Here is a 19858-nt window from a genome sequence, read left to right as displayed (position 1 = left end):
CCCGCCTCTCGCCCAGAACGTTAGCTGGAGATAGGCACCAGCACCCCTCCCAACCCCACTGAGGGACAAGGGTGTTCAGAAAATGGATGGATGGATGGAACTCCTTCGAGCAACTGGATCCGTCTACTGGTCATGGATACGTATTGGCTAAAGAGAGGTTGGTGATGAACTCCAGGGGGCGAGAGGCAGGTGCACACCTGCAGTCCATCACAGGGCAACGCGGACAAACAACTGTTTTATTCAATTAAATGTAACCAGTAACATGATTGTTATTTAAACTGGAGAGAAAATGCAAACTACATGTTAGACTGAGCAAAATTTTGATAATGACCCTTTTTAACAGGAGATACATAGATATGGGCATTTTACAACACATTCAAAAATTGCCTATGGAGGGAAAAGGACACACGATTTTCAAACATTTTCAAAGTGCAGGATGAGTCTATTTTGTAGAACCACCCTTTCTACGAAGAGTGGCAGGTTCACCAATTCTTTGCAAAGTAGGTCAGTTTTCAAGTCCTTTCACAGATTGTCAGTTGAATTTAGGTTAAAACCCAACTTTGACTGCGACGTACAGTCAGATGAATATACTTTGATTTAAACCATTTCACTTGGGGAGCACCAATAAACGGGCTGGCAAATAAATGGTCACAATCATTACATATGCAGTTGATTGTGAAGTATGTTGCCAAAACACAGATAATGGAGAGAAGAAAAAGGGGTGAAGAGTGCAAACACACAAACGACAAGGGAGACAATTTTCTAAGCTGTGTTGAATTAGTTAGAAGCTTTTCCCTACTGCCTTCCTTGAAAGGCTTTAAAAGTGAGCATTTAAAAAGCATCCCTGAACTCCCTGACTCTGATGTTAAGACACTTAATGAAGCCCTTGCCTCATCCTCAACTCTGTTATTTGCATACACATAGATTTGTTTAGAACTGCACTGGTCCCTATGGAATACAGACTATAGAAAATCTTTCATATCACATCTAAATATATAATGTTAAACTTGGTTAAAATCTACCTGCTGCAGTGCTTCCTTTAATTATAACAAATATATACGTAAACATTACAAATTTGAACAGATACATATGTGCAAATGTGCCTCATCCCCAGAGGACTAGCCCTCCAAACATGGCCAACATCAGGAATCAATAGTTTAGTATTCTTCACATGGACTCCAATCTATCAATCACCAATGCCATATTTAATTGTGAAAGCAATGCATAGACCCTGCAAGCTGCCACTTTATGCAAGGAAAGGAATGAAATGAAGCTAGGAAATAATCTGGTGATGGATGACTGTGACCCTCCTTTTGGTTCGACTTCCACAAGAGGACAGCTGGATGGATCAAGCAAAGCAGAGAAAGGAGAACGGAGAGCGGGGGGGAGCGGAGAGTGAGAGGAAAAACTTGGTATTCAGAGAATGGCTCCAACTTTTCATCTGCCCTCAGGCCGAGCGGGGGGGCTCAAGGGAATAACAAGCTTCTCCTTCAACCCCTTTCTCTGTTCCCGGGATACAGAGAAGTAAAATCCTCTAAAAATAGTGTGACGGCATTTCTTTGTATGTGTGTGTCTGGCGCCCAACGCAGGCAGACTACATGCATAATGACTTCCATTAACCTTCACACTCTGGAAGAATGGTGGAAAAGATTAACCACGCATCTATTATGACTCAAATGCCATCTTTTAAAAGATTTTTTTAATGGTTTCCATATTTTGGAGTTATCTGGAGCCACTGCACTTGTAAGATCAGTTCCTATCTTTGTTAGTACAGTATGTGTAAACTGCTCAGTGGTTCAGACCAGATGCACCTACTTGTTTGTTTTTTTTTAATTAAACTTTACTTCGCTGTAGGTGTAGTTTATGTCTCATTTGAGTCCAGTTACTACATAAGATTAGTTAAATTTGGAATTTGCTGCATTATCCTGGACGTAAAAATTCTGATTTTTGAAACGTTTTCTACATATGATGATGAGATATCAGCGCTGTACAATTCAACTGAAAGAAAGCAAAGTAGTTGGAAGGAAAGACAAAGATGTAGCAACATGAACATATACAATATAGGTCACTCTTGTATCAGCTGTAGGTGTCCACATGATCCATACCTTCTTTTAGAAAACTTTTTTATGAAGAGGTTTTGGTATAATTTGACTGTTTCTCCCTTTATCAACCAAATTGTGAGAAAAAAAAAAAAGTTAAATGTTTATTTTTTGTATGAAAATGTCCTGTAAGTACATCTGTGTGCACCTAAACTGCAATTTATCTAGTTAGCTTACTTTTGTTTATTTCCCATCTGATGTTTTTTTCCATGAGCTGAATATGAGGTGAAGCTGAGTAAAAATGAATTACCTGACTTTCAAAGTATTTAATCTGGTCAAAATGTTTACCAAACAAAATAGAAATGAAGCGAATGCCACTTCACCTCCCTCTGCTCTGGATGTCACAGACAGAGAACCAGAGCCTGGGAACCGGCAGGAGGAGAGTTCACTTCAAATAGGTCGGCTTTGTTTTCAAGTAATCAGGCCATGTTAGCATATATGTGTCTGTGTTTCAGGTCCTGTACGGATTAGATGTGCTGTTTTTATGCACCATATGCTTGTATTCCTGTGGGTTAGGTGCGGTTATGGTTTTGGTGCATTCTCTACAACAATACCCTGCACACACGTTCTCAGTTTCTTTCTTTGTCACTCTCAATGTCACTTTTGTCTCACTCTTTAGCTTGTGCTATTCTCTTCATCATGCAGCTGTCCAGCCTCTAGAAATCCGTTGGTAAAAAGCTCTGCATTAGCCACATCACAGAGCCTACAGTGTGAAAAACGACACCATCTGTAAATTATTCATTTAATCACCTAAGTCTTTTTACACAATAAGATGCAAATAAGCAAAAATCATTGCTTAAAATGCAATAATAGGATTCCTATTGTGATCATTTCTAGCAAAGGATGCATCTGCAAAAAATCTACAGACCTATTTGAATTAATAACTGGATAGTGAGCATGTGTTTAATAGGAGGTTGCTTTTTATCTAAAACTGACAGTTGAAGAGTCCTGGGTTCACATATTTATAGACAAACAAAGAATGGTTTTTATGTTGAATGCAAAAGGTTATTTTATTTTGTTTTTTTTTAGCTTTGGCTGAATTGGCCATTTTTAGAGTACTCCAGTTAGCGATTAATCGATTACTAGATTACTTGTTGGTTAATTCAACAATTAACACAATTAATTTCCTTCATTATCTCAGACCAAATATGTTAGAGTAGAAACAAGCCTCATAAGTTTTTATGATTTGATCATATCAAAAGGGTTAAAGAGGCCAGAACCCACTCACATGTAGTAGGTCAAACCCAAAGAGACAGCCGGTACCTGAACGCTGCCTACTGCAGAGTAGGCTGCGTAGGAGAACTGCTGCTTCAGCAGGTCAGTGGGCCCCCGCTGGTCACACGGGGTCCCGTGGGGAAGAAAACACTGATGGCTGGATCTGTCGGTGATGGTGTTTGGAGTGGAGCCAGGCAAGCTGAGCAGAACCGTGTGATTGTACAGGTGGACATCAGTCAGGCCAAGTCCGACCCACTGCCTGTACAGGTACCTGGCCCTGGACTCCTCACTGTCGCCTGCCAGGCTGGAGAAAGACCTGGAACACAATATAATGATCAGGAAAGCTAAACAGTTTGGGATTATGAAGTCTGTTTTTTTTTTTTTTAGCTTGATTAATTCTTGAGCTCAGGTGCAAATTCAAGCAATATAGTAAAATGACTACATAGCATTTTAAAATTTATTTTGTACATTAACCATAAGCAGTAAGTGAAATAAGTATCAAGCACATCAACTTCTAATGTTTCTATAAGATAAATTTTGCACCATATTTCAGAGTCCAACACACACACAAAGAAATTCAAAGTAATCTCCAACTTATGTGCTATGAAGTGGAAATAACACAAGGAAAACATGAACATCACATGCAAAACGGACTGAAAGCCAAGGGAACAAGCTAAGATTTGTCAATATTTAGAAAGGATTCCTGCTGCTGCTATGTCTAAATCATAACCAGTTGGTTTAATATTAACCGAATGCCTGGAAAATGTTTTCTCTTTGAAACCAAAGTAACTGCAGAGTGGTGTGATTTTTAAAGTAAAAATATATTTACAGTAAAGTTGTGCTGTTGTAAATTATGTGAAAAGTGACGGCTGAAGCTGCTTTCTGAACTTCTGTAAGTTCCAGTGAGCTCCATGGAGCCACGGTCAGAGAGAACGATGCCGAACCATCAACCAGCGACAGAAAAAACATTTTTTCACAGAGAAATCAACTGAAGAACATAAAGACAATGAGCACTCAGAGAGTTTTGTAGACCTGAATGTACAAGGTACATTTTTATCAATATTTTCATACATTACTAATTGCAAACAGAAAATAGTAAAAAAGATATACATTTCATCTTTGTTGTCACAAAAACATAACCTGTTAATGTTCCCTTTTGCTATCCTGCTTAATCAAAGTAGGAACAAAAACTAAAACCTGCCTGTAAGACTGATGGGCAGAATCCAATTCAGAATCCGTGTAGATAAGTGCAGAACATAAACTAATTGATCTGCAGTATTGCAGATAACCGTTCTATTCTTCCCCAGTCTCTATGGCCAGGGGGCTAAACTGAATGAACTTCTCGTCTTTCTTTGCTTCTCAAACACACCAAAAATCCTCACAGGATTCTGGAGTCCCCATCATTCTCATTTTCCTAATTGCACAAAAGAAATGTCAATAAAGATTGATCCAAGTCTTATTTGATTCTCCTGGTTTGTTTGGTTCTTGATGTTTACCCTTCTTATTGTTTTGACTCACAGAGAGCTGGACTCAAAAGTTCACCAATAAAGACGTGTACAGACTTTCCTGGCTGGCATTTCAGCCTCAAAAACCCAGCCCTCCACCAGCGGTGATTTCTGAAGTAAAATAAACATCAGGAAAACTGCAAGTCAAGAGAACTATAAGTATGAAAACAAAATGAACAAGTACAGCCTTATTTTTCAAGAGATTGCTTATTTTACCTAACTGAAAGAATGTCGATGTCAATATCAGTTATGCTTAAGTTGAATTGACCCTCCACACTACTCCTTTTATGCAAATGGAAAATTAAAACTAACCATTCCGATTCCCTGCACAATACTATAAAATATTTTGATGATAAACTCAGGTGTTGTGTATAAGACAGTTTTCTTCTTCTCTGTTTTAATCCGTTCTTCCTATTCTATTAGCATTAGCACTTTTGGAAATGTCAATTATGTCTAGTGTGAATTTTAACTGCCGTCAGACTCTATCCTACTGGCTAAGTAGCAACAGCATGGAAAATATAACTTCAGACCTCGTAGAAGAGTTGAAATCTACTGCAATGTTTATATTTGTTTATTTAAGGATCCCCATTAGTCTCTACTATAGTAGAAACTATTCTTTCACACCACAAACATTACAATATAACATTTTAAAATACCTTATCAACAAAATTACAACACAAAAATTCACAACCACCTCAACAATATCAGCGTTTTACAAACATTACAAGGACATTAAGACCCTAAAACACAAAAACACAAATCAAAACACAAAACGTCAAGAACTTCAAAGATAAATTAAAAACAAACGGTAGCAATTTTTATTTTCAGTATAAATTCACCCATTCTATCACTTCAGTAATATTTCATTGTCTATTATTTATTTTTTAAAGATACTTTGTAAATTTTGTATGATTAGCAATTATTGTAATTACAAAAGGAAACATGTTTCATAAATTGTTCTATTCACTCCTGACTGACCGTCAGGAAAAAAAGTTGGAAGGAACTTTAGACAGTGCATGAGTTCCTGCAGTAGTCTATTAAGTACATATAAGGGAGTAGATAAAGCAATTAGTTGAAACCACTGCAAGCACTCGGCATGACCAAAGTGAGTGAATCTTCCTCAGTGCAGACAGAACATTTGCATAGTGTTAAATAAAGTGAAGTAATGGTATTTGGTCACTAATGTGAAATGTAACTGGCAACTGAAGCTTAAGGCAGGGTATCTTTATTCATCATTGAAATGCAAAAGCAAGACTCAACAGTGTGCTGTGAGAATAAACTTTACCTAAAATAAAAACTCTTTGTTCAACACATCAGATGCAGATGTTTGTGTTACCGGCGCCAGACCCAGGGGAAAACTGGGCGCTACTCAGTGGCCCACAGCTGTGTACGCTGTATTGATTAAGTGAGAATCTATGGACAGGCTATAGCTAACTTTCCTTCTAACTTGTGTCTGTGTTCTGTCCAGCGCCCTCTGCTGGTGTGGTTGTTCACGGCGACCAACAAACAGAGGAGGTGTCTGTTTTCCATAAAATACTTATTACAGTGAACTACATCCTCACTGTCCTTGTCTAATACATTCATTAGAAAATCTACATCAAACTCCATCAAGTGCTGGTAATGTTGTCAAAACACCTGAGCAACATTTAGAATGACTTCTAAACACTTCAGTGAATCTTTGTACCAACTTCTGGTACCACCACCTATTCCACTTCCTTTTCAACACCAATTGGAGGTGAGAATATCAAAGTACATCTAAACAAACCTTCCTTTAGGGTGCTTAACTGTTATTGTCAGTGAGTGTACTTGGATGGGAAATTAGAGCTTTCCACCCTTGACATCTATTCAGACAAGGACTACAAGATGTTATGTTCCCCACAAGCCTCTATGAGAGGCCATTATCCCTCCTTCTAGTAAAAATGACTCACCCTAGGTGTGAATGAACAGGTGAGGAGCGCTTTTCAATCTCAAAGCAGATGTTTAAATGATGTGGATGATCAGTTTAAATGGGAATTGTGTGTTTAATGTGTGGGTAAGAGAGAGACATGTACGATAACTCTATCAGACTCAGGAGCAGACGGCCCAAACACACCGTTGTGGCGTTGTGTTGTTAGAAGGCTGCGACTCAAAGCTCTCCAGCAGCCACGATGAGCCGGGCCGTGTGCAAATGTTTCCATTCATGTGTGTAACAGTGTTTCCCAAGACATGTGTGAGACCTTCAACCATAAGCCAAGTGGTTGGAAGGACTCCCTGTGGTTTGGGACACATGCCCAACACTGCTGACACTTCAGGTCTCAACGGACTCTGCATGTGCATCAGTGTGTTTGTGTCCGTCAGACTGGCTCCTTCTGTAAGTAATCATCTTTGACTGTCTTTGATTAAAATGTATGCTGATGTTTTCTGTGGCTCTCACACTCTACCATTCCCTATTGTGTCCATATAACAAATATGTTAACATTTTTAAATACAAATTTTTTTTAACAATAACATATAAAAATAATACAGTTAAAAGACAAAACTTAAAAACATATGCTGTAAAAAAAAGAAAAAAGCCATAAGGTAGGGCCTTTTTCACTGACGCTCCACTAAACCTTCCATGTTCTGCTGTAATTACCAATATTTTTCCTTCTTGCTAAATGTCAATAATTAGAGAAAAATTATTTTGGATATTTTATTCTTAAATCTATAAATGTACATACATTTCATGAGTATTTGGTAGAATTGCAATTTTTAAGCTGAATGAGCTGATGAAACATTTAGTGCTACTTTTTGGTGTCCTCCAGCCACCGATGTGCTTCATGCTGTGGAGGAGTTCTCAGGTTTGGAAGATTCCACATTTGAACTGCACATGTAATGATTGTAATTATGGCCAAAGACTTCAATTTTAGTTTGATCAGTATGCAGGACATCTCAGAGGTAAATTAAGCCATTTACCTCGGAGTGCATTGGCAAACTGTAATCTGGGTTTTTATGTTGCTTTTGGAATAATGGCTTCTTTCCCGCTTAGTGGTCTTTCAGCCCATGTTGGTACTCATTACACTGTGGATAATTATGCTATCTTACCAATTTTCTGACAATATCTTCCGTTGGCGTTTTACTTTGGTTCTGTGGCTGATGCACAAAATTTCTCAGAACATGCTTGTTTCCAGGACACAGCGATAACATGTTGGCTGTCGATGTCAGTTCTGTTTGTATTTGCATATAGTTTGCACAGATGACAGTGGTACCTTCATGCATCTGGAAATTACCCAATGAAAAACCAGCTTTCTGGGAGTCCTCTATTCTTTTCTTCATGTCTTTGACATTTCTTATGATTTTCCCAATGAAGGCATTCAAGGAATCAATGTGCTTCGGGTGTTGCCTCAATATGCATTTAGAGACGTCTAACCATGTCACCAAAACATCAACTAATTAGAAGCTCACAAAAATTTAGGATTACCCCTATGGTATGAAATCCATTCATCCATGATATTTATAAAAGAAAGAATAGCATTGAAAAAATGTGGTTTTGTAAACTCAACTCCAATTTCTTTTCTCCTACGACAAGCTACATAACCCAAATTATTGCTGTTCATTTTTGACTTTGTAACTTTACAGACAGCATCCCATACAGTGACTGTAATGCTGGTTTTTATCTCTCAAAACCTCAGCAGGATTAACTGGTTAGAGCTTTCATGTTAATGCATTCCACCTCCACATAATTGATAAGTAATGGAAGCTATGTATGAAAATGGCTCATGTAATAAATTAATTTCATCATGTTAAAATATACACATGCACATGCATAAAGTATTATGTCAGGTCAATTTGTATTAACCAGTAAAATGATAGAAACTGGATTTCTGTAGATATTCAGGTTTCTATGCCCAGGTTGTTCCACATATAGCTAAAATTTCAGGACAAGTGCAAGATTTAGGATCCAGGAAATAACACTGAACCTGTCGCACAAGAGTTAAAATATAACAGTCTCGTGGATTCCTTTAAGTAATATTAGAACCACTGGGGAAAATAGAGGATCCATTTATCAGAATTCATCTTAATTCTTAAACAGATTAATTCATTACTAACATTCATTTAAAATGGAACACCTTCACTATAATATATTCCAGGTTTTATATTCTAGGTTCATCTCTTTCTTTCCAGCAACTAGCAAAGTCCAGGAACAATGTCGGTAGCTCAATGAAATTAAAGAATCATTGATAATGGACTTCAAAATAACATAACAGATGCAGGAGCAAAACTCAGATCGCTACACTGACACTTTCATTTTCCCAATGGGGGGGAAAGGGGGGAGTCACCAAGGCTTCCCCAGGCCATAGAAAATATATAATCCACATGCTAATCTGAAAAAAAGGCATTCAATAGGCAGCGTGATGGCATTTTAGTCAGATCCCTGAACTGCCAAGACCAATTTAGTCAGTTGTTTACTTCTGAACAAGTTACCTTAGCATCCAATCATCCAATCTTTTGTGCTTGAGGCACAGACTCAACTCTGGCCAAGAGGGAATACTGGGATGTTTATCATAACTACCAAAGTTATGGAGTTAATTTTACAGAGAGAAAAGCATCTGCCTTCACCAAGAGCAGGAAGGTACTGTTGTATAAATATTATTGTGTACACAATTTGCCAGACTGACCAGGCAGCTATCAAATGTTTGGACTCCTCAAACAACTCTAATACACGTGAGCAATTGAACTGAAGCACAACTACTTGATCAGTTGGGTTTTGTCATAAACTTTTAGACTTTCAATTGGATACAGTTGGTTTGCTTTCTTTCTCTGAAACCAACTTATAGTTTCCTTGGCTGTGTATTTGGAATAATGCCTGTAAATCCATATTTGTTTCATCTTCAGATTGTTATAAATGTCCCGACAAACGACCTTCTTTCAGATCTTCGAGGTCTGCCTCGTAGATTTGAACCGTGTGATGTGAGACGGCTCACACCAAGATGCTACCATCAGCTGACATTCTTTCCTCCTATATGGTGTATGAAAGTACGTCCATGACAACCCGTGCTGGCCATCACTGGATTTGAGCTGAAAATCCAGCCAATCAGATCAGTCAGAAGTGTTACCGCCCACAACTGACAGAGATGCCCAGTAAACAGAGCGATTTTCTGGCAAAAGCATACAGATAGGGGGAAGGATGGCATTGTGCTTTCTCAATCAATGTATGCGCTCATTACCCTGTGTAAGGATATTAAGAAAGGATTATTGAGGACAAGACAACAGATTCCTAATTTTATCTAAACCACATAGGGTCACCACTTTAGATTGTGCTGGACCTTTCAGTTCAGAAAAGTTAGACACAACCATCAATGCTTGTCTTTTGTTTGGGGCGGTTTGGTCTTCTTGACATTTTCTTGCAGCTAATTGAACATGGCTGCTGTGTACATTTATGCATTTATTCGGTTGAGGAAACGATACCAAAAGGCAATTGAAAAACTTCAAAATAAGGTTGTTAAGATAATGTGTGTTATTTCCATGCTGTGTAACCTTTCTTGTGCCTGAAAAGATGCTCTGATTGTTTTGAAGTGGTAATATGGATGCATTTGAAGTCTGCTTAGCGTCTTCACCCGATGCATGGGATGACTTGCCTCTGATGTCGCCCTCACAAGGGAAACTTATTGAAAAATGGTTTGTTTAAACGTCAGCAGGCAGCAGAAACCATGAAAGCTTATGTTGTAATGTTTCATATCTGGTGTTTTTGTCAGCTAAGCTTTAATTAATACTTTGCTCACCGTATGAATTGATGAAAAGTCTGTTCGCAATAATTAAACAGTTCCCTGGATCCCTGGTTGTTTAAAATCCAGCATCTTTTGGAACGACACAGATGTAAAAATGACAGTATTACTCCACTGTAACATCCGACAGTCTCCTTGTCACCACCAGACATATGATCTCTTAAAAAAATGTCTTCTCATGCTCCTATTTCGCTTTGTGTAGCAATATTTTTATTGCATGTTTCAGACTCATTATAATGATAATAGGCAAGAGCTAGGAGCATAGGCGCAGGGAGATAAATCACATTTACCCGATGCATATTGTAGAAATAATTGACTTGGTGAGTGTGCTAATGTGCATTCCCGGGCCAAGCAGACTTAGCATACGAGACGCTGTTGCCTCTGCTGGCAGCTGCGGAGGATAATATATTCCTGTAGGACACAATCATTTTAATAGCTCATCCATTTGTTCAAGAGACAATTGATTTTCTCTGTTTCAATGCACGTTAGTCACATTTGATTTCTCTCGTCCCATTTGCATTTGTCATATTTTCAGTGTGTGTAGCTTGTGCTCAGGCTTCATGAAAGGAAATCCTTATTCAGGTGCCAGGGTTGGTGTTTAGATGTAATCCAAGTGAAGACTGAGGCTGCCAGTAAAGAAGATTTAAGGCATCATTGACATATCACTGCAGAACAAGTTACAGGGGAGAAATTCAGAAAGAACATCAGAGTTCATCAATTAACATCCCAACAGAAAACTTGGTGCAGCGCTTCTTATATCCTTCAATGATATTGTGTATCTTGTATTCCTATTGTGTTTAAAGCATTAAATAACATATATGATAATGTAGAACACATAATGTGATCTCCAGTTTAAGTAGGAGTTGCATGAGGGTTTTAACTAAGGAATTACTAAGAGTTCAACACTAGATGTTTGCATGCTGTATAAAAGGAGATAACCTTTCCCCTCCTTACTGCCATTATATTATACAAACCTCTCCAGCTTTGGGTCAGTCAGGATCACCAACAGTATTTTAAAATTTTCTAATTTGAAAATATGGAAACATTCTTGGAAGATATTAATAGAGAAGCTAATCATTTGGCGCAAATGGGTTTTCTAAGCAGACAATGATCCAAATAATAGCAGAAAATTAGCCACAAATTTGCAAAAGGACAACAAAATTAATCACAAAAAGCTGATCTCAGACCTGTACAAAATGTGCAGGCAGACCTGAGCAGGTGTGCAAACAAAGCAGTCTATAAACCTGACTCCATTAGATCAGTTCTGTCAGGGTGGAATGGGTCAAGATTCCAGCAAGCTGGAGGAAGGACACCCGACCTATTTCACCCACATCATAAAGCTTAAAATGTAAACCTACCAAAGATAAAGAGAAGGTATACATCTATATGTCATAGTGGAGAAGGCTCCATCATGAACTGGGAGCTTTTTCCTTCAATAGAGCTTCTGGTTGTCCACTGGCATCAAACAGTGGACAACCAGTGGACGATATGGAGATGATGTAGCAAGCGTCTGTGTCTGTGTGGCGATCATAGAGTTTTTCAATAGGACTCCCTTCGCTTGGTCAGGGCCCCTCGTCATCACATGTTGAGGCATCGGGTGCCCCCTTCTCATTATTAATTGAACTGACCTTCAGTGTTCTCTCATTGTACCGCAAGCATCAGAAACAGAGGATGAGTCTATTCCATTTTTTTAAAGGCATAAAAAGTACCATTTCTACTTCTACTTCTTCAAGTAGAAAACTGTCCTTCGTTTTGAAGTATTCTACATCCTTCCTTGAACAGAACTCCAATGATATTATTTGGGGATAGATGATGTCCAGCGCATGATATGTTGTTCTGACAACATTTTAGTGTCAGAAATCCTGACCTGTAATTAATAAACTCTTAATCTTGAAATTACAGGACATTAGGACAGTAGAAGTGGTTCCTAAGAATGGAATCTATATTCTTCCTTACACTTAATCATTAACCATGACAGCTTAGGACCTGGAGTGTTTTCTCTGCTCTAACTGCATGTGAGTGTGTGTGTTGTCAGTCTTGAACAACAAGAAGACATTGTAGAAATACTTGCTTTGCATACAAGAGTATTTAAAGGGTATATGTGGATGTAAAATAGCTTCACTTTTCTTTTCTACACCAGCTGTGCTAACTGGTTATGCTCACACCCGAACTGTAGACCAGCAGGTTTCAACTCAAGTCCTCTGTAACTTTTAGATGTATCTCTGCTTCAACACAAATTCATCAAATAATCAGGTCATTAGCAGGACTCTGGGGAACCCGACTGCATATTGAGGAGGTAACTCAGCCATTTGATTTGGGCTTGTTGAACCAGGAACACATCTAAAAATTGCCGGCCCTGGAGAGCTGGAGTTCCAAACTCATGCCACAGGCTTTACACTTGACTTATGAAGCCCTGGACAACATAGAGATTAATCTTTGGAATCGTGGTGACAAGAGAAGGTAGGAGATCTTGAACACACCATTTTAGCCTAACAACCAACATGACCCTGGTTAGCAAAATCAAATATGTCGGGTCTGCTTAATTAATATAGTTAACCTCACACTTTGACTTTTATGAAACGCATTAGCATAAAGTTATAAGATTCATTAAATGGAGAGCTGGCTGGAAGTAAAATCAGCCTAATGAAGTCGGATCTGAATCTACAGAAAGAATTTTTCAAGGCTTACAATTTGAATAAGAGCAGAAGGAAAGGAATATTTCTGTGATGAAAGACAAATATGAGCTTGATGAATTCCAGGTTTCAATTAGAACGCTGAAAAAGAAAGAGATGCAGAGGAGTATTAATATGTCTTATACAAATCATTTTCCCCAGAACTAAATCAGACCGCTGCTGCTCAGAACATGTGCTGTAAATATGTTTACCTTTTAATGTGTCAGCTACAAATATGTTAGATTGACTGCTGAATTAATATGTCTTTATTGATTGAAGTGTTTTATTTCAGTGTTGGAAGGAGAAATATGGTACATTCATCTGAAAATAGAAATATGCTGCTCACTGATTCAGACATGGTGCAGCTTCTTTGGCTTTTTCTTATGTCACATTACCACAAAGATATTAATCATGTAGCAATACTACTAAATTAAACAGTAATACTTCACCTGATTTTAGTCTTTGTGAGTTGAAGGAGGGTAATCACGGTTTTTCCAGGCACATAGTGCCATTTTATATCCCAATCAAGTAACTACAATACCCTCAGTTATGAAAATGCTGCATATATCAAATATGACTTTAAAGAATTTTGACTTTGCATCATACATGTATCTGACGCCTGGAAATTCTTCCTTTCCTCCCTCAGAATGACATCAGAACAATGCTTCTCCATGATGCCATTTATAACCATTCTTAGGAGTTTTGTAGTTTGCATGAGGGGCTGAGTAGACATGCTGTTCCACCAGATGTTGTTAACTGATGCTGCTGCTAGTCTGGAGGAACTCCTTAGTGGATTTGTGGGGGCTGAGGAAGTTCTCTGGGGGGCAGAAACTTGACTGGGGACTGGAGCTTCAAAGATGAGCTTTTTTAAATAGGCGGCCCGTTGTAAGAGCAGCTGTTCAGGCACCCCGAATGGCTCGATAATTATTATTACTATTATTTTAGTTTTCAATATTCCAATAACGTTAATACAAGACAATAATATAGTAAGGAACAATCTAGAAATTTTAGTTCTCAAACAAAAAGCATTGTGAGTCATCAAAAGTTGATCAAAAGTTGTACTTTTTCAAAACTTTTATTACTCAGTGGTATCAATTAGTATTAAAAAGATCTGGAATAGTCTTTGTGTTGCTCCACATTGTCTAAAATCACTTATTTCTTAAGGCTGACTGGAGGCAAACTAGACAAAGATCCCACTGTGTTCTCACCTGACCCAATTATAAGTTTAGATTGTAGCAAGGCTATATATATATATATATATATATATATATATATATATATATATATATATATATATATATATATACACACACACACACACACACACACACACACAAAATGGAAACAGCCTGAATTAGTCATGCTTCCATTTATTGCTACGGTTTAGGCATCATTTTTTGTCTAATTTAACCAGTATAATAATCTGTCTTCAAAACATAATTTTAAAACCAACTTGATTTCACCACATCTGTGGACACACAGAAGGAAACACTTTGCTCTGAAGGATAAGCGTTTTGTAGTGTTTCTTGCAGGTTACTGGATGAATCCATGATGAATAAAAAAGTGAAGTTCAGGCGATCTTGAAATTCTTCTGTCAAAATAATCCTGTTAAGGCTCAGTTTTTCTGCAGCTGAACGCACTCTGAAAAGCCTTCACAGCTGACTGTCACCTCTAGCGTGAAATAGGGAGGATTAAAAGGAATGTGATCCAGCAGCAGAGTTAAAATGATACAAGCTTCCAATTTAAAGTGGTGTTAAAGTATTAAGGAATAGGTTCTCTCTCTCTGTTTGTTTGTATGCTCTCTGTTTAGCTTCAATGCTTTTCTGTTTATATGTGTTTGTATAATGTGAAAGTAATTATTTTCAGCTTCAAACAACTTTATTTTTCCGGTTAAACTTTGCTTTGTAGAAAGCAGCTATGTTATGAGCTCTTCTGTGAGTGGTCACATTGTTATGGTGTTATGATGATCTTTACATGTATAGTTGGAAGAGCCTCTCACAAACTTTATGGAATTTCGCTTATTTAAAATTCATAATTTTAAAACTATTCTGTTTTCAGAAATTGGTTGTACATACTGATATATATTGTATGTAATTTGTAGAACAAAGACAGAGCTTTACAAAAGTACTCAAACTTTCTCATTCCATCACGTTACAACCACAAACTTTTACTTTAAGATTTTACACCACATCATCACAAAATAGTGAAAAAGAGAAGAAAAAAATGATGGATTTGCACATGCACACACATTTTGCACAATTAGTCTTTTTTTAAAAATGGATCCGTTTGTTTTTCTTGACAAAGGCAATCCATCTTAAGCCAGATGAGATGTGGAGTATTTGTGAACAGCAATTTTTTAAATCCAATTAGGAAATTCTTGAATGTTGAGTCGACCATTCTCTGTTCTTGTCTGAATTCTTCCATTATCCAGCACTTAACGGAAATTCATACTTGAAACCTATTTCATGGGTTTTCTCAATCACAGATCACAAACTTACATGTATTTTATTGAGATTGCATATGATAGTTTATGTTTGCTGCATTCACACAGCAGGGAAATGCGACCCGAATCCGATATTTTTGCCATATGTGTCCCATATCCAACGTTTTCACAGCAGTCTGAACTGTCCAATTTGGATATTTTCACAATATCCCACAAATCAGATTTGTGCCACTTCTATTTGCTGTCCTAAATAGGGTGTTTTTCCAATATCTTTCAAAGCATCTTTAGTCTGAATTATCATGTTGAATTTAATCAGACTTTTACATAATTCATGTGAGACACGGGTTATAATCCTGCATCAGAAGCCAGAGTAAGTGGAAGATGGTGTGGTTGTCTCTCTAGCAGGTCAATGACCGTAAACCTACTAATAAAACTTAAATGCAACAAATAATTTCTATCTCTTAACATATATTACATTTACAGCAGGAGCTGAAAATGTAGCGCCTCCACCAACAAACTAGAGTTTGATTAAAGCAGAGTAAGCAGGGCTGGTGTGAATGCACCCTGTGGCATGCCATGCGTCCACGGTACAAGTCTCCAAAGTCAGAACTCAAGAGCTTAAATTAGATACGTTTCCAATGTTGTTTGACACACCTGACTCCATTATGTTTTCATCACCAGGTCCCTGTAGAACTTCATGACACACTGTCCGGCTCTTGCTGGCTAGAAATGAACATCCATGGTCCATGGACTTCATGTTTCTCACTACTGCACCACTCTGTTCTGACATCCTGAAAGATGTTCTGGTGTTGGTATCTCATTCAGTTTCTCGTTTTTCTATCATTTTGCGCTTTTCTTTGGGATTATACATTTTACACAATCAGTAATTAAAGGGAAACACGACTGAATGAAAGCCTATTTCTTCCCTGCATGTTATCACTCTGATATACTTTAATGAACTTTGAGGCAAGGTTTGATGTTATAGTTCTGGAGTGTGAAGGCCAGTGGGAATCGTTTGTCAGATTAGATCCAGGATGTTAGGCTCTGTGTCTGACTTATTATGGCTGTAAGTCATGTGGTGTATGACCTGAGCTGCAGCATAGTGAGTTACATTCACTGTCACAGGTCTGCATGTCGCCTCCATAGGTGCTAAGAAAGACTACGTCTATAGAGGCCAAAGCCTTAAAGCTAAGTTTCACAGTAAATGTAACAAATATTGGATGTCAAAACTCATATGTTCACAGAATCCAGCTGAGCTGTGTCAGACTTCTGGCTTTAGTTTATTATCACAACTGAAATCAGTTAATTTCCTAAGACGACAAATCATCCTAGTGAGTGTCTAATGAGCTGTAAAAGAGACATCATAGATCTTGGTTCTCTGATGCGTGTCCATTTCTGTTTAAGTGCCTAATTGATGAGTTTTTATTTTCTGCTACCAGAAAGACTTGAGACGACATAGATTTAGGCTGTGCTAAGGAAGATTCTAACGCTAAATTCCATCTACATCTCTTCCTTAGGAAGAGAGAACATGAAACTATAAATAAGTTGTAGTGGCAAAACAAGTTTCGGCAGCAAGTTAACGGATAAAGTGAGAAATTATAACAATGCCTGACTTACTGCTTTATACAGCTGAATGCAGACATAGTCTGAAGAATAAATGAGGATCATTTTTATTTGGGAAGAAATATCTTTTGAAATCAAAACTGGGGAAACACCAAAGCTGAGGAGGCGACTGTCACAGAGCTGGAATCAGACCTGCTGGGCGAACACGGACAGAAACTGTCACCTAAACTGAACTGAAAGCATCAAACCCTCAGGGAAACTCAGATGGAGGGTTTTAGGTTGCGTAGGAGATATGCTCAAAATTAAGACAGAATATATTTATTATCCTTAAAATGCAAGAGATGCAATATGCAAGAGCTAAGTTTATTCTATAATTTAATTCTTCAAATCAAAGTTGAGGATGTCTTTTCAATAATTCAATGAGTTTGGATCATCTACTTTTGAACTGTTTTTTATGCTGTCTTCATGGACAACAATAAGCCTATATATGGGATCGCATAGACAAAAAGAAAACACCAACTGAAAACCTAAATTGTGTTAAACCATAAATCTTGTTTGTTTATAACTAAGCTCCGCAACATATTGTTAAAATGACCTGTGCTTATTTTATAAATTAATTAAACTTTTTTTTTTTCAGTTTAACAGAATTTTGACTTTCTGTTCATGGTGCAATGTAATCTTTTTATAATTTATTATAGGCAATTATCTTCATTTCCTCTGTTCTGAGTGTCTTTTCTTCATTATCACCAATGTCAGTTTTAGCTTCCCCGTATGAGACATCAATCCAGTTAGTTAATAGTTTGTACTATGTCTACAATATGGTATATTTATAAAATAAAATAAAAAAATAAAAAAACAGATAGCTGCACCTACATAGTGTGTCAAGCTCTCTATATTTCATAGGTGACACGTTTGTAGTGAGGTCTGAAATCAGTTCACACCTCAGATCTATGTCCAGATTGGACAAAAAGATTCCCAATTGTTTGACTGACTTAGAGTGAAGATGGGTCGGGGTTGCCAAGTCATTCTACAGACGTTTCCCAACTACAACAGACAGACTTTTCTTGAAAGGGAATCATGACTAAAAGCTAGTGATTCCCAGCATTAAGGTCACGGGGGGACAAAGATGAGCAGCTTTTCTGGAAAACACTGCAGCATGCGATGGGAAGTAGAAGGAGTTATACATTATGACAGAATCATAATGGGGTACTCAAGATGTAAAACTACAGTGAAGAAGTCAGTCTGTGGCATGGAAAGCAAAAGGTCGGCAGTGTGTGAAGTTTGGATGCTGCATTGCTGCAGTCAAAGTTCAGTTTGGTTGAACCGTTATGGTGCGTTCACACCAAACACATTTTGAGCATCAGGCGCGTCTGGCTTACATTCAAAATCTATGTGGACGTGCGTTGAGAGTGTGTCATGGTGGATTTTGTGCTTCTAGTGCTGCAGATTTGAAGCACTTTACGGACGTCAAACACACCCGATGTGTTGACGCAGAGAGTCAACCAATCAGAGACTCTGCTATGTGATGCAGTGGTGCATTTTTCCGATGTGATCACAAAGAAAAAATAAAAATTAAATATGGAGCATAAACTAAATGTTGCCGTTTGCTCTCGTTCTAAAATCTACGACTAATGAAGTTATGACTACAGAGGCAGGAATACAAAGGACCTTGCTTGGGAGAGGCTCAGTGAGGAAGTTGGAATCTCAAGTAATTTGTAACTTTTACTATTTGAAAATATTTCACTGCATTTGAGCTATCCAAATCCATCGATCAAAAACTTTGAGTCATGTTAAATAAACATTAAAAACATTAGATAAACATATATATTTAGACAAAATATGCAGGAGATTGTGGAAGAGTTTGAGGTACATGAATGCCAAGGAGTCTCCTTTCAATGTCCGCTTAGAGAAAGTTTGATGTGTCTGATTTGCATCAAGAGCAAAGTGTCAAGCGTCTGACTTCAAAGTGCACACACATCGAACTTGAAGCGTTTCACGTTTTTGATGCATGAAATGCGCTCAGTGTAAATGCAGCATAGGCATTATCTGTGGAATACTTTCACCACAGCCAATAGAAACGTAGCATTTGAAGAAGACATTGGAAGGACATAATTTACCCAAGATTTTGTTTTCATCCCTGTTCCTGTATTTTCCGTATCAGCAGCAGGCCTTGAGCTAATTATAGGTTTTAGCATGTTGCAGATCTATCAGTGACACAAAGAGCTAGTGCTGGAAATATAACAGTACTTTCACCGTCAGAATGAAGATTAATACCCAAAGCTACTTATAAGCTTGTTTTTCACAAAGGACAGCAGAATATAGTTTGCTATGTCTTCATTATGAATTCTAAAATTTAATAATCATTAGACAGTAGGGATGCTCTGATCAGGTTATCTGCTGCTGATTCCGATACCGATCACCCATGAGGTCGATCTCTGCTGATCACCTGGATCGACTGTTCATTTTTCACTTTAGGTATAAATTAAAAAATGATCTGGCAATAAATTTACCTAATTTAAACATAAACATACAAAATACTTGCAGGCAAAATATAGCAGCTAATCAGTCAAAAGGACTAAAAAACCTGCAATTATTAGTCAAATAAATCTGCCTATAT

General features: G+C 37.7%; 1 protein-coding gene across 2 annotated transcripts in view; it reads right to left on the bottom strand.

The window, feature by feature from the left end:
* The window catches only part of naaladl2 (N-acetylated alpha-linked acidic dipeptidase like 2), a 393728-nt gene that overhangs the window by 178294 nt on the left and 195576 nt on the right, over positions 1-19858 (bottom strand). For both annotated transcript variants that reach the window (XM_016672733.1, XM_016672734.1), the window contains one exon: positions 3363-3630. In XM_016672733.1, the coding sequence (XP_016528219.1) occupies positions 3363-3630 (268 nt within the window). The remainder of the gene's footprint in view (positions 1-3362; positions 3631-19858) is intronic.

Source organism: Poecilia formosa, unplaced genomic scaffold, assembly GCF_000485575.1.
Source record: "Poecilia formosa unplaced genomic scaffold, Poecilia_formosa-5.1.2 Scaffold65, whole genome shotgun sequence".
Taxonomy (NCBI): Eukaryota; Metazoa; Chordata; class Actinopteri; order Cyprinodontiformes; family Poeciliidae; genus Poecilia; species Poecilia formosa.
The sequence above is the reverse complement of the archived record's forward strand: the minus strand, read 5'-3'. Positions and strand labels throughout refer to the sequence as shown.